The sequence below is a fragment of the Hippocampus zosterae genome, chromosome 2 (assembly GCF_025434085.1).
Source record: "Hippocampus zosterae strain Florida chromosome 2, ASM2543408v3, whole genome shotgun sequence".
Classification (NCBI taxonomy): domain Eukaryota; kingdom Metazoa; phylum Chordata; class Actinopteri; order Syngnathiformes; family Syngnathidae; genus Hippocampus; species Hippocampus zosterae.
In genome coordinates this window covers 16,871,213-16,884,961 of record NC_067452.1, presented here as the reverse complement: position 1 = coordinate 16,884,961, position 13,749 = coordinate 16,871,213, and the positions used below count along the sequence as shown (strand labels likewise).

The window sequence follows — 13,749 nt, the reverse complement described above, 5'->3', positions numbered from 1 at the left end:
CACGAGTAGAAAACGCTTGCCGACCATCCTCCAGGAACCAGCGATGCCGATTGAGAATTTTTATGATACGGGAGCTGATGGCCCATCTCATTGGGAGACACCGAATGTGGCCAAACATTCTCTTTCACATCCAGCCACACCTGAAGGTGCATGGACAGATTCAAAACAATGGAGAGGATTTCCATGGACATGACACATAGCTTTGGCCGCTTTACGTGTCGGACATCCCCGTCTCAAGTGTGGAGACGAGTCTACTGGAACCATAAATGCCATATGACCGCACTGTTTAAAGAAAAACAAAATAGTTGGATCAACTCAAATTTTGCAGGCAAAAAAACAATACGTTTGTAAGTTGGGAAGTTTAACTAAATGCTCTAATTTTGCTTTTGTGAAAGTTGGTTTTCCCACATTTCACAACAAAGATATCAGAATTTACACACTATAAAAAAAATACAGTAAGTTGGGTCAACTGAAAATTTCAAGGCATCAACCTTTGACAAAATTTTAGGTTGGACAGTTGAACCAAATGTTTAAAATTTTGCTAATACAGAAAGTGGCTTTCCCGCATTCTTTCAACAAAGAAATAAATGTTTATTGAAGTAACTGTCCTGAGATTTGTTCCCCTTTTTAAGGGAACAAACAAGTTAGCAAATTGTTTTGGAGCAAACAACTTGCTTGCTTTGTTGAGCTAACTAACATTGTCATTCATGTAAAGTTGTTACGACTCAAATTACTTTTTTAGCACCCACCCATAAAGTACAGTACAAGTTGTGTTTTTGATTTGTTTTTTTTGTTTTTACAGTATTATCAGACAACTGAAACCACAACAATCCAACTGCCTCACAATGTAACCTTTTAGGTCAGAATTCAAACTATTTTAAAAAATGATCCAGATAATCAACCTGAATACTCCATTAAGGCATGAGCTGAAGTATGTTCATATCATATCCAGACCTTTCTTCGGTACAGGCTGAATACTGGGTGGTACCTCATGCCTTTGTGACCGGCGATCTTTGTGAGCTCTGTTAAGAAATGGGATCTGCATTTCAGTCAATTCTAATGGAAGCGGAATATGAAATGAAGACGATCCCCGCCTGAAGATCCACCACACGTCACCCACTAGTGGTTGTCATTATGAGACAAGGTGTTGCATTTCTTTCTTCCTTTGTGGGAAGTAAGGAAAGAAAAAAAAAACAGCGCCCACCCTCCAACAAAATCCCAGCGGAGCAAGTCCATTGGTCAAATGAGGAATCTAGATGATGTGATTATCTATCGTGAATGTTGCATTCAGTCTCATTTTGGCACATGAAGCTTCTGAGCAAACTCCAAAAAGAGTATTTCATGTCAATTTATGTCATAATCTAACGATCATTCACTCCTAAAAATCAGATGGTATGCGGTCATGATTTTCTTTCAGGTAAGTCCATTAGATTTTTATTTTTTTTTACTGTTGTGAATGTTCATTCTATTCACTTGCAAATCAAACTGTTTTTTTTTTTTTATTGTTTCATCTGTTGTTGTGAAGAGCATTGCATTTTGCTTCTTTATCTCAGGTAATAAAACGAAAGACCCTCGTACGTTGCTATATATTATAAATGTTGATGAATATACAACCATTGTCTTCCTCCAGACCTGCACTTATCTGCCATTCATGCACTTGAAAGTAAGTCTCGTGTCCATTTTGTAAGTTATTTATCCTAGAAATAATTAGTAGTTCGTTTCCCCCAGCGTGTCAGACTGCCTGGTTTGACGATGGAGATGTTTCGAGAGAAGGTGACTCGGAGCTCTTGACTGACCTGAGAAGCAAACATGGGGCCATGATCTGCTCTGAGCCAGTGGGCATGGAGGCTCAGACAGTTGCCGGGATCAAGTCTCAGCACACGTGGAACATCTTCCACACGTATGGTCGTTTTTATTTTATTTTTTTACATTTCCTTTTGTGAACTAGCCACATGAAACTTAAAATGGTCCACAGTGACTTTTAGTGGACACGGGATCAGAATCAGATTTATTGGCCAAGAATGTCAAACACGGGAATTTACGTATCCCGGTTGCAACCCATCCAGAGGGACATAAACAATGACCAACAGGGAGAGACAGACCAGGAAACCTGGCAGTTTGCTTTCAGCGCCTCGATATTCTTGATGTACGCAGAAAACAATAGTGAAGAGGAGAGAGAAAAACACTACAATAGAATAGAGTGGAATAATAACATACAAAACCTATTTTTAGATGTACAGCACTCTCTCTCTGAAAGTGTCATTTGAAAGCTATTTTGTGATGCTCGCCGAAAGGAAAAGAAGAAAGAATTTGCTTTCTTTCAGGTTTTATTTGATGATGTCCAAAAGATGTTCATTTTTTTGATGCAAATCAATGTTACTTTGGTATGGATGACATTCACATGGCAAACCATGTGAAAGTTTGCCTACTTGTTCACTTTGGGAGAATAGACGACATGGTGTGTGTGTGTGTGTGTGTGTGTGTGATTCCAATCTTCAATTCTAATTTACTGCATTTCTCGAGCACATTTGAAACCAACTGCTCAGCGCAAAGTGTTGCAGATATGTGCAACTCTTATGCATGGTTGGGGAACACCAAAGACGGAAAGCGACTTTTAATACGTGATTTAAATCATGTTTTTAGCCACAATGCGTCCGAGGGCCTTTTGTGCCTCAACAGAGAGCAAGCCTGGAGTCTATGTGATGATTACAAGGTCAAGTTCACCTGTACTGGAGATTTCTGTTCAGGTTTGTGAACAAAAACACAAACGTAATGACGTCATTCTTCAGTTTGAGGGTTTTTTGCGGATGTGATTCCCATAGCGTGCCAGACGGGCTGGTTTGACCTGGATGACCCCGAAGGACATGGAGATTTTGAGCTCCTCGGTGATCTGCAACTCAAGTACCCCGGAGAGATATGCCCCCAGCCGATAGCCATCCAAGCCCAGGTCGTTTCTGTTGGCTCTGCCTCCAGTACTCCAGAGACATTCTTAAAGTGAGATCATGTTCAGGAAATTCAGCGTCAGGACATCGGTGACACAATCCGCGATTGACAGTCGTTTTGTTTACAGCCTGGATCCTACACATGGGTTTGCATGTTGGAATGCAGATCAGATTGACAAGAGCTGTGAAGACTACAAGGTCAGGTTCACGTGTCCCGAAGAGTTCTGTCAAGGTAAGTCATGGTTCTTTTCGCAAAAATGGACGCCACATGCAGCCTCACAATCAGTCCTCGATCGTAACATTCTGATATCGCATGTTATCTCAAATCAATCAAACTCTTGTTTGGCGATGAAATGTGAGTTTGGATGTATGACATGTCACTGATGTCTTGGTACAGTCGCCTGACTTGTTTGCGGGCAGCGTGGGATTGGTTCCCACTCGGTGACAGGGTGTGGATAGTTGTTTGTCTCAATGTGTGCACAGCGACTGAATGGCGACCATTTCGGGGTGTGGTCTACCTTCCTCCAGATATCAGTTGTGATAGAGTCAAGACATCCGAAACAGGATAAACGGTGTTAAAAATGGTTGGACGGATGCGTGACAAATTGTTGTAAACTCTAATCAATTTACCGCGGAAACTTCAATCGGTCATTGAATCGGTCATATATATATATATATATATATGTATATATATATATATATATATACATATATATATATATACATATATACATACATACAGAGCGGCTGGATAGCTCAGTTGGTAAGGTATCGGTTTGGCATACGGGAGACGGTGGTTCAAATGTGGTTTGCTTGGGGCAAAAAATGAGCACATAACACCATCCAGTGTGGGTCCTTGGGCAAGATCCTTCACGCTAATGCCTACCTCATACAATGATGAGAGACAATAAAATGAATGACATGCTCATGAATGACCGGCTCAGACGTCTGCGTCAGGTGCTGGGGAACCAGAGTACCTTGATGAAAAATGGGCTACTGGAACAAAGCGGAGATGGGCGAGATGCGATAACATGGCTATGTTGGAATGCTACTACTCAAGCAACCCTAGTCAGAGGGGTTACATGCAGAGAATGTGGGCTAACTGGTTACTTCGAAACCCACAGTCACGGTTTACCACGAAACAACAAGGAGCTCAGTGTTCCAAAATCCAAAAACGGCTGTCACAACTTGAGATTGATGAGGGATAACGCAGGTTCCCTGGTGAAGGGCCCCAGGCTGCCAGATCAGAGGAGGAGGTCATACCAGAGATTGGGAGGCAGGCCCCAATGAATGCAGATGATGAGATTAGGAGGCCAGCCCCAATGAATGAAATGCTGAGAGAGGCAGCAACTGACCTGAAAGCTAAGATTATGGCGAGAATGAAAGCTGGGCAACCTAGAAACCGATTACAACGGCTATGTGAAGTACCACCTGAAAGTCTCATGGAAAGTGTGAATGCAGCACTGAGGACGATTCCTACCGTAACGATCACGGAAACCAATGAGCTGATATACGCTTCAGCATCAGTGGTCCTTGAGATGCTTGGCTATAAGAGCAACCATGGAAGCCGTGAGATACGTTACCCACCATGGATGGAGGCTAAGATCAAGGCGGCTCGGAAAGATGTGAGTCAATTGACGGAGGCCCAGAGATGTGTGATGAAAAGACCGATACCCGAGAGGTACATCCAGATGCACTCAAAACTGCCAAACAAAGGCTCCAAGCCTTGTCCAGCCGCCTAAAGCGGTACACGAAAAAGAATGAGGCCAGACGAATAAACAGGCTGTTCGCAACACAACCTGCGAAAGTGTACGCTCAGTGGCAGGGTCCTAACAACAGAGCTGACCCACCAAGACTGGAAACTGAAAGGTACTGGAAAGGCATATGGGAGAAGGAGGTTGCACATAACAACAGTGCACAATGGCTGGTGACCCTGAGAGAGGAGCACAGCAACCTCCCTGAACAGAACCCAGTTACCATAACAGTGGCAGACATACATGAAAGAGTCTCAGATATGAAGAACTGGACAGTACCAGTCCACCTACTGGCTAAAGAAACTCACAGCACTCCATGAGCGCCTAGCAGCACAAATGAACCAGCTGCTGAGGGAATGGACTCACCCAGGATGGCTAACCGAAGGGCGAACAATCCTGATCATGAAGGATCCCTAAAAGGGTGCAGTCCCATCCAACTATCGGCCAATGACCTGTCTCTCCACAACATGGAAGCTCATGTCAGGCATCATTGCGGCCAAGATAAGTGGACACATGGGCGACACACAGAAGGGTACGTAGAGATACCAGAGGAGCCAAACATCAGCTCCTGGTTGACAGAACAGTCGCACAAGACTGCAGGTTCCGATGTACCAACCTGTGCACAGCCTTGATTGATTACAAAAAAAGCATATGACTTGATGCCACATACATGGATCACTGAATGATTGGAGTTGTATTAGGTGAACAGGACCCTAAGAGCCTGGCTTCAAGTGTGGAAAACCACACTTGAAGCCAATGGCAAGCCACTTACCCAAGTGTCCATCAAATGTGGCATATACCAAGGTGATGCACTCTCCCCACTGCTGTTCTGCATAGGACTGAACCCCCTAAGCCAGGGGTGCTCATTAGGTAGATCCTAATCTACCGGTAGATCTAAGACAGGTCCCAAGTAGATCCGAGGAGTGTCGAGGAGAAAAAAAAAAAACAACTATTTGTGTGTCTTTGTACATGTCAGAGATTTTCTCGGACAAAGTTAAAGAAACGACTCGGCACACAGGAAAATTGTCTTCAATATCGGTGGGAGCGGACCTCTGAGAGCGAACGACGGTTGTTGCTCCGTGATCACACTCAAAGTCCCGTCTCCGCAAGTTCCACATTTTATTGTAACATATGCAAAATACAAGAAAAACACTGCCCCCAATATTTGCATGCCTCACCCCCGGTCGGGCCCCTCAGTAGTGATTGTTTACCTGTTTTTCAACCTCGAACCACCAGTACATTGGCGCCATTTCTGGCTGGTCTACATCGAATTAGCATGCTGGAGACTTTGCGGATGGTCAATGTCGTCTGGGCGCGACGAGTGTTCTCAACTCGTCTTTTGTTGCTCAACCGCAGTTCCCGAATTATTCATTCCCCTTTTGTGACCGAGTTTCGCCTTCTCCCCCATGATCGCCCACCTGTATTGACGTGCTAATCGTGGACTTCAACAGCCCTCCGACCAGGTGGCCGGCGCCTTTGTGTGTAGGCATTTGGGGGTGCTGGATATGCACCCAAACGCTTCGATGTGCCCAAATAAATGAAACTTTAAACATGATACATTTTTGCTCATAGATTCTTCTAACAGTACATGTTAATAATATATTTTTTGTGTTAATGTACACTGCACCCTAATCATCTTATCAGTCTCATTTTTACCCAAAAAATATTTAAAAATAAAATAAAGCAGGTAAATCTTAAATTTACGATGGCGCGTGATTATGTCACCGGAAGTTGTTAGCTCTCAGCAGTCTGCAATTGCAGCTTGTGATCAGAACGGTTGTACTTTATCTTTTATCGTCATTATTCTCATTCAGAGTTTGCTTCGTGTACAATTCACCGAGGGCATGAGCATAGAATAGGAATCAATAGGAATCTAGGAGGGCCCAGGGAAGCACTTTAAAACGGTACGTGTGAGCTACGATAGTTAACAGGCTGCAAAAGTGCATCGCATGCCTCAGTTTCAGGCTGTTTCTCATCAGGGCGTGTGTGTGTGTGTGTGTGTGCGTGGCGTGCCGGTAAGGGTAGATCCCGGGAGGTTAGTTGATCGAAAAGTAGATCTTTGATCCAAAAAGTTTGAGCACCCCTGCCCTAAGCCAAGTAATCACCAAGACAGGCTATGGATACCGCCTCAGAAATGGAGCTACAATCAGTCACCTCCTCTACATGGATGACATAAAGCTGTATGCTAAGAGCGAAAGGTACATAGACTCCCTGATCCACACAACCAGGATCTACAGCAGCGACATCGGTATGTCATTCGGGCTTGAGAAATGTAGTCGGATGGTGACTAAGAGAGGAAAGGTAGTCCGCACTGAAGGGGTCCCTCTCACTGAAGGAACAATAGCAGACATTGAGGACAGCTACAAGTACCTCGGTATACCACAAGCCAATAGCAACCTCGAACTGGCAACAAGGAAAGCGGCTACGGCCAAATACCTCCAGCGGGTGAGGCAAGTCCTAAGAAGCCAGCTCAATGGCAAGAATAAGACCCGGGCAATAAACAGCTATGCCCTGCCAGTGATCAGATACCCTGCAGGAATAATAAGGTGGCCAAAGGAAGGGATTCAGACCACAGACGTTAGGACCCGAAAGCTCCTAACCATGCATGGAGGGTTCCATCCCAAATCCAGCACCCTGAGACTGTACGCAAGCCGAAAGGAAGGAGGCCGGGGACTAGTGAGTGTGAGAGCCACTGTCCAGGATGAAACATCCAAGCTCCATGACGTACTCAGAGAATGTCTCAGACAATAGGGAACAGAAGATGAGGCGCTGGAAGAGGGAAGAGGGAGGCGCTGGAAGACCATCATGGGAGGACAAGCCCCTACACGGGATGTACCACCGGACCATAACTGAAGTGGCTGATCTCAAGAAGTCCTATCAGTGGCTAGAGAGGGCTGGCCTGAAGGACAGCACAGAGGCACTCATCCTGGCTGCTCAGGAGCAGGCCATGAGCACCAGAGCCATCGAGGCCCAGATATACCACACCAGACAAGACCCAAGGTGTAGGTTTTGCAAAGAGGCACCTGAGACGATCCAACACATAACTGCAGGGTGTAAGATGCTGGCAGGGAAAGCCTCCCGTATTTTCACGACTTTTCGACGCATCGTACTAATGGCCGCAGTCTCATTAATGGGTGACATTTCTGTATTTTACACATACACAGGACGCATCGTACTAATGGCCGCAGTTTTACAGTGGTAAAACATACGCCAACTTAAACATACGGCATGCATGCGCGCACTCTAACACGTTAGCTTGCAGCATACGGTAGCATGCCAAGACATACAGATAAGATAAAAACACGTTTTTAAAAAGGCAACGAAAGCAGAACTGAGTTCGGGTGTATTTTATTTAGCCATCGTACAATATTCTCACGTTTATCGATCAATCATCACCCAGAAATCCATCAAAGTCCTCATCCTCTGTATCAGAAGCAGAGGACTGCACATCTCAGTTGTCATTGAATGCATCACATGCTAGTGTGAGTTGCTACGCATTGCCGAGCGGAAAGAAGGAGCAGCAACAGCAAAGTCAACATTTCTCTCGTGTGAAGCTTTCCCACATTTGAAAGTAAAGAACAGAGCGAAACATGGTGGCAGCGCGTGTGTGTGTAGAAAGAATTGAACAATTGCGCAAGTACCGTAATCCATCAAAAAAAGCCGCGTTCCCTCTCATTGTTGCATATTGTGGCGTAACTCGCCAAGCGCTGCCTCTCACTCTTTGTAAAGTTGTGTTTGCCACCGATCATCCATTGTTCCCATGCCGTTTGCAACTTTACTTTGAACGCCCGGTTGATGCCAATGTCCAGCGGTTGGAGTTCTTTAGTCAACCCTCCGGGAATAACGGCAAGCTCAGAGTTCATTTGCTTCACTTGTTTTTTTCACCGCTGCTGTGAGATGGGCACGCATGCCAAAAGCATAACCGGTGGCTTTAAGTTTGAACTGAGCTTCGTAGGTGTGTCTTTTTGTCGAATTTATTTCCAGGGGTTCTTAGAAACCAAAACCAGAGTTGTTTTGCAACAATGCACATTGCCACACTCTATACAAGTGTTGGTACTGGCTTGAGGCGTCCACTTACACGCCCACCCTTCACCATTGGCGGACTAGCTTGCCTGTCCTCTCTCTCCCTCTCTCTCTCTCCCTCTCCACATATGTATATATACACGCCCACCCTTCCCTGATTGGCCGACTTCTTTCCCGCATGCGGCCACAGTCACTTCCGCCTTTTCTCTATATAAACAGCGTGTCGGCTGTCAGTCAGATTTTGGAACTCATAACCAGGTGGCTGGCATAGTCTCCCGAAACATCTGTGTGGAGTATGGACTGGAAACCCCAAGGTCAAAATGGGAAACACCTCCGAAGGTGGTGGAGAATGACAGAGCGAAGATCCTGTGGGACTTCCAGATCCAGACTGACAAGATGGTAATGGCGAACCAACCAGATATCGTGATCATAGATAAAGGGCAGAGGAAAGCCGTTGTAGTGGATGTAGCGGTCCCAAATGATGGAAACATCAGAAAGAAGGAACACGAGAAACTCGAGAAATACCAAGGGCTCAGAGAGGAGCTGGAGAGAGCCTGGAAGGTAAAGGTGACAGTCGTGCCTGTGGTGGTCGGAGTACTCGGGGCAGTGACCCCCAAACTAGATGAGTGGTTGCAACAGATCCCGGGAACAACATCGGACATCTCAGTCCAGAAATGTGCAGTGCTGGGAACAGCAAGGATACTGCGCAGAACCCTCAAGCTTCCTGGCCTCTGGTAGAGGACCCGAGCTGAATGAATGAGGGACGGACACCACCCGAGGGGGGGTGAGATGAGGATTTTTTTTTACAGTGTATATGTATATGTATGTATATATATATATATGTATATACTGTATATATATATATATATATATATATTAATTCATTCATTCATTCATCTTCCTAACCGCTTGATCCTCACTAGGGTCGCGGGGGGTGCTGGAGCCCATCCCAGCCGTCTCCGGGCAGTAGGCGGGGGACACCCTGAATCGGTTGCCAGCCAATCGCAGGGCACACATAGACGAACAACCATTCGCGCTCACACTCACACCTAGGGACAATTTAGAGTGTTCAATCAGTCTGCCATGCATATTTTTGGAATGTGGGAGGAAACCGGAGCACCCGGAGAAAACCCACGCAGGCCCGGGGAGAACATGCAAACTCCACACAGGGAGGCCGGAGCTGGAATCGAACCCGGTACCTCTGCACTGTGAAGCCGACGTGCTAACCACTGGACTACCGGGCCGCCATATATATATATATATATATATATATATATATATATATATATATATATACCGTATTTTCACGACTATTCGACGCATCGTACTAATGGCCGCAGTTTCAGTAATGCGTGACATTTCTGTATTTTACACATACACAGGACGCATCGTACGAATAGGCGCAGTTTTACAGTGGTAAAACATACGCCAGCTTAAACATACGGCATGCATGCGCGCACTCTGCCACGTTAGCTTGAAGCATACGGTAGCACGCCAAGACATACAGATAAGATAAAAACACGTTTTTAAAAAGGCAACGAAAGCAGAACTGAGTTTGGGTGTATTTTATTTAGCCATCGTACAATGTTCTCATGTTTTTCGATCAATCATCACCCAGAAATCCATCAAAGTCCTCATACTCTATCAGAAGCAGAGGACTGCACATCTCAGTTGTCATTGAATGCATGCTAGTGTGAGTTGCTACGCATTGCCGAGCGGAAAGAAGGAGTACCAACAGCAAAGTCAACATTTCTCTCGTGTGAAGCTTTCCCACATTTGAAAGTAAAGAACAGAGCGAAACATGGTGGCAGCGCGTGTGTGTGTAGAAAGAATTGAACAATTGTGCAAGTACCGTAATCCATCAAAAACGCCGCGTTCCCTCTCGTTGCGTATTGTGGCGTAACTCGCCAAGCGCTGCCTCTCACTCTTTGTAAAGTTGTTTGCCACCGATCATCCATTGTTCCCATGCCGTTTGCAACTTTACTTTGAACGCCCGGTTGATGCCAATGTCCAGCGGTTGGAGTTCTTTAGTCAAGCCTCCGGGAATAACGGCAAGCTCTGAGTTCATTTGCTTGACTTTTTTTTCACCGCTGCTGTGAAATGGGGACGCATGCCAAAAGCATAACCGGTGGCTTTAAGTTTGAACTGAGCTTCGTAGGCGTGTCTTTTTGTCGAATTTATTTTCAGGGGTTCTTAGAAACCAAAACCGGAGTTGTTTTGCAACAATGCACATTGCCACACTCTATACAAGTGTTGGTACTGGCTTGAGGCGTCCACTTACACGCCCACCCTTCACCATTGGCGGACTAGCTTGTCTGTCCTCTCTCTCCCTCTCTCGCTCTCTCTCCCTCTCCATATATGTATATATACACGCCCACCCTTCCCTGATTGGCCGACTTCTTTCATGCCTGGCCGCCGTCACTTCCGCCTTTTCTCTATATAAACAGCGTGTCGCCTGTCAGTCAGATTTTGGAACTCGGCGCATATAAAGGACGCTCCGCACCATAAGGCGTCCTGTCCATTTTGGAGAAAATTTAAGACTTTTAATGGCGCCTTATAGTCGTGAAAATACGGTATATGTATATATATATATCGAGACAGAGAGAAAGAGAGAGAGAGAGATAAACTATTAGGAGGTTCATCGCTTGCCCTGTGTGGAGTTTGCATGATCTCCCCATGCCAACGTGGGATTTCTCCGGGTACTCTGGTTTCCTCCCACATTACAAACAACAAAAAAAACATGCACGGCAGGTTAATGGAACACTCTAAATTGTGCCTCGGTGTGAGTGCGAGCGTGGATGGTTGTTCGTCTCTGTTTGCCCTGCGATTGGCTGGCAACGAGTTCAGGGTGTGCCCCACCCACTACCCGAAGACAGCTAGGATAGGCTCCAGCCCGCCCCCAACACTTTGTTAAGATAAGAGGATTGGAAAATGGATGGATGGATGGATGGCTCCACTAGCCACTTGTTTATTGTAGTTGCTTGTTACCACTTGTTTATTGTAGTTGCAATAACAAGCAACTACAATAAACAAGGACATGACTTTCCATAATGTAAGGTTACCATTGAGCAGTAGTACTACCCAATGACAGCTGTGTGACAATGTGAATAGTCATCGAGCAGAGATAAACTGCTCAGTGGTACAATACGATGACAGTTGTGCAGTCGGTGCAGATAATTGTTGCACCATATTTAAGTTTTAATAAGGTAATCTAAAATGAGTACAAAACTGACAAAGAAATTGTACTAAATGTGGAAATGTATTGATCCACGTCTCAGTGTCGGAGTGCCGCACACGATGGTTCAATAGCGATGTTGACCAATCAGACGAGGGTGATGTGGAGGCCTTGTATCAGCTGATGAAGGCTTACCCGAATCAGGTCTGCAGGAATCCGCTCCAAATAGAGGCCAGGACAAAAGACGGCTTGCCTTCGAAACACACGGGAGACAGCTTCCTCTTGTGAGTCCTTCATTCACATGCCAATTAGAAAAGAAAATTGTGCTCGGTGTGACTTGTGCTTTTGGCATGCTTTTAAATTGCAGCTACAATGTTATTTTTGGGTTTGCATGCATCAATGAGAATCAGAAGAACGCAAAACAATGCGAGGATTACAAAGTGGTGCTGACGTGTCCCTCCGATTTCTGTCACAGTGAGTTTTTGTTTATGCTTGTCTATCTATTTTTTTGTAACGTAAGATTTGTAAAAACTGACACTTTGGTCTTTTGAGCAATTCTTGTCTCTCACCTTTTCAATGACAGCTTGCAGGACTGGCTGGTTCAACGTAGACAATCCCGCCAACGGCGGTGATTACGAGACTCTGGACAAGGTGCAAAGGGTGAATGCTGCGGGGGTCTGCTCTCAGCCTGTAGCGGTGGAGGCCATGACAGTAACTGGCATCCCAGCACACAAGACTGGCGATGTATTGCAAACGTGAGTGGGCCAAACGACAATGCCCAAAACGATTGCTCTCTTCTGTTGCTGCACCAAAACAGTCAAACATTTGACATCCATCTGTCATTTGATAAATCAACTGGTGAGGATGGGGCATGGGGATTTTTCTCAACAAGTGTGAGGACAGAACTGGCCTCTCTTCTTACCACCGCTGTAGCATAAGCAATATTATAATATTTGTTCATGTCATTCCAGCGAATGCTGACTTTGTGTTGCAGAAGTTTTCAAATGTTAAAAAGATTCTAAATCTTTTTGCTACCGGAAGTACATTTTCACCTTTACGAGATGTGCACGAATACGATAATGCAAGAATGCAAGTGCAAGAATAAGATAATCAGTGGATGAATGAGTAAGCTCCATCACAAGTGTGCTGAAAAAGCTGAGCTGAAAAGTCAAAGAAGTGGCGTCGTAGAATTACAAACACAACTCGTTCTTACTTGAATAAAATGCATTTTACAGGTATGACGCTACTCACGGCTTTGCGTGTGTGAATGATGAGCAGCCCGAGAAACAATGCGAAGACTACAAGGTTCGATTCACCTGCCCACCGGACTTCTGCGCCTGAACCTGCAGTCATGTATCTTTTGTATTCGTCGAGCATAAGGACATCAACATCTCTTAATGATTATTGTTAGGCGATGATTCAAAGCCTCACTCTTCTGAACAAAAATATTGAATGTGTCCATCATACACGATAATTTTCCCAAAGCGGTGTGATTCTTTGACACCTAAGGCTGTCTGGAACTCACATCGAGTTCTTCTGAGACTTGTAAATGCATGTTGGAATCAGTGAAACAGATCAAGCACACTTGAAGTTTGAAAAGTCCTTATACTTTGAAGGAGAGCGTGCTTTTTTTCAGTGTTCAATAAATCTAATAAAAGCAATTTTATCAGAATATAGCTTAAGGCTGCCTGCTTGTTTGGAAGGAAAAAAAAACGGTGCCTATTTTGGTTCAATTTATTGAAATCAATTAGCTTCAACTGCCACAAATTACCCCCCTCCCCAACGCCACCACCACCACCGCACACATTAGCTTGTATTAATATTGAACTTGGTAATGGGTTGCTATTGACTGAAG

At 45.0% G+C, this 13,749-nt stretch overlaps 1 protein-coding gene across 1 annotated transcript; it reads left to right on the top strand.

Moving 5' to 3' along the window:
• The first annotated feature begins 1,257 nt into the window (after positions 1-1,257).
• Positions 1,258-13,560, top strand: LOC127596255 (uncharacterized). Its single transcript, XM_052058529.1, has 11 exons — positions 1,258-1,417; positions 1,526-1,553; positions 1,631-1,663; positions 1,729-1,900; positions 2,644-2,747; positions 2,823-2,994; positions 3,071-3,174; positions 11,998-12,178; positions 12,262-12,368; positions 12,478-12,649; positions 13,130-13,560. Exons 1-11 carry the CDS (start codon positions 1,403-1,405, stop codon positions 13,233-13,235), a joined length of 1,194 nt encoding a protein of 397 aa, XP_051914489.1. The 5' UTR covers positions 1,258-1,402; the 3' UTR covers positions 13,236-13,560.
• Positions 13,561-13,749: the final 189 nt, after the last annotated feature.

Excerpts from the sequence above, each read along its gene's own strand:
- LOC127596255 (XM_052058529.1), top strand. Across the intron at positions 1,901-2,643 it reads ACGTGGAACATCTTCCACAC|CCACAATGCGTCCGAGGGCC; the intron begins GTATGGTCGTTT and ends TCATGTTTTTAG. Across the intron at positions 2,748-2,822 it reads TACTGGAGATTTCTGTTCAG|CGTGCCAGACGGGCTGGTTT; the intron begins GTTTGTGAACAA and ends TGATTCCCATAG.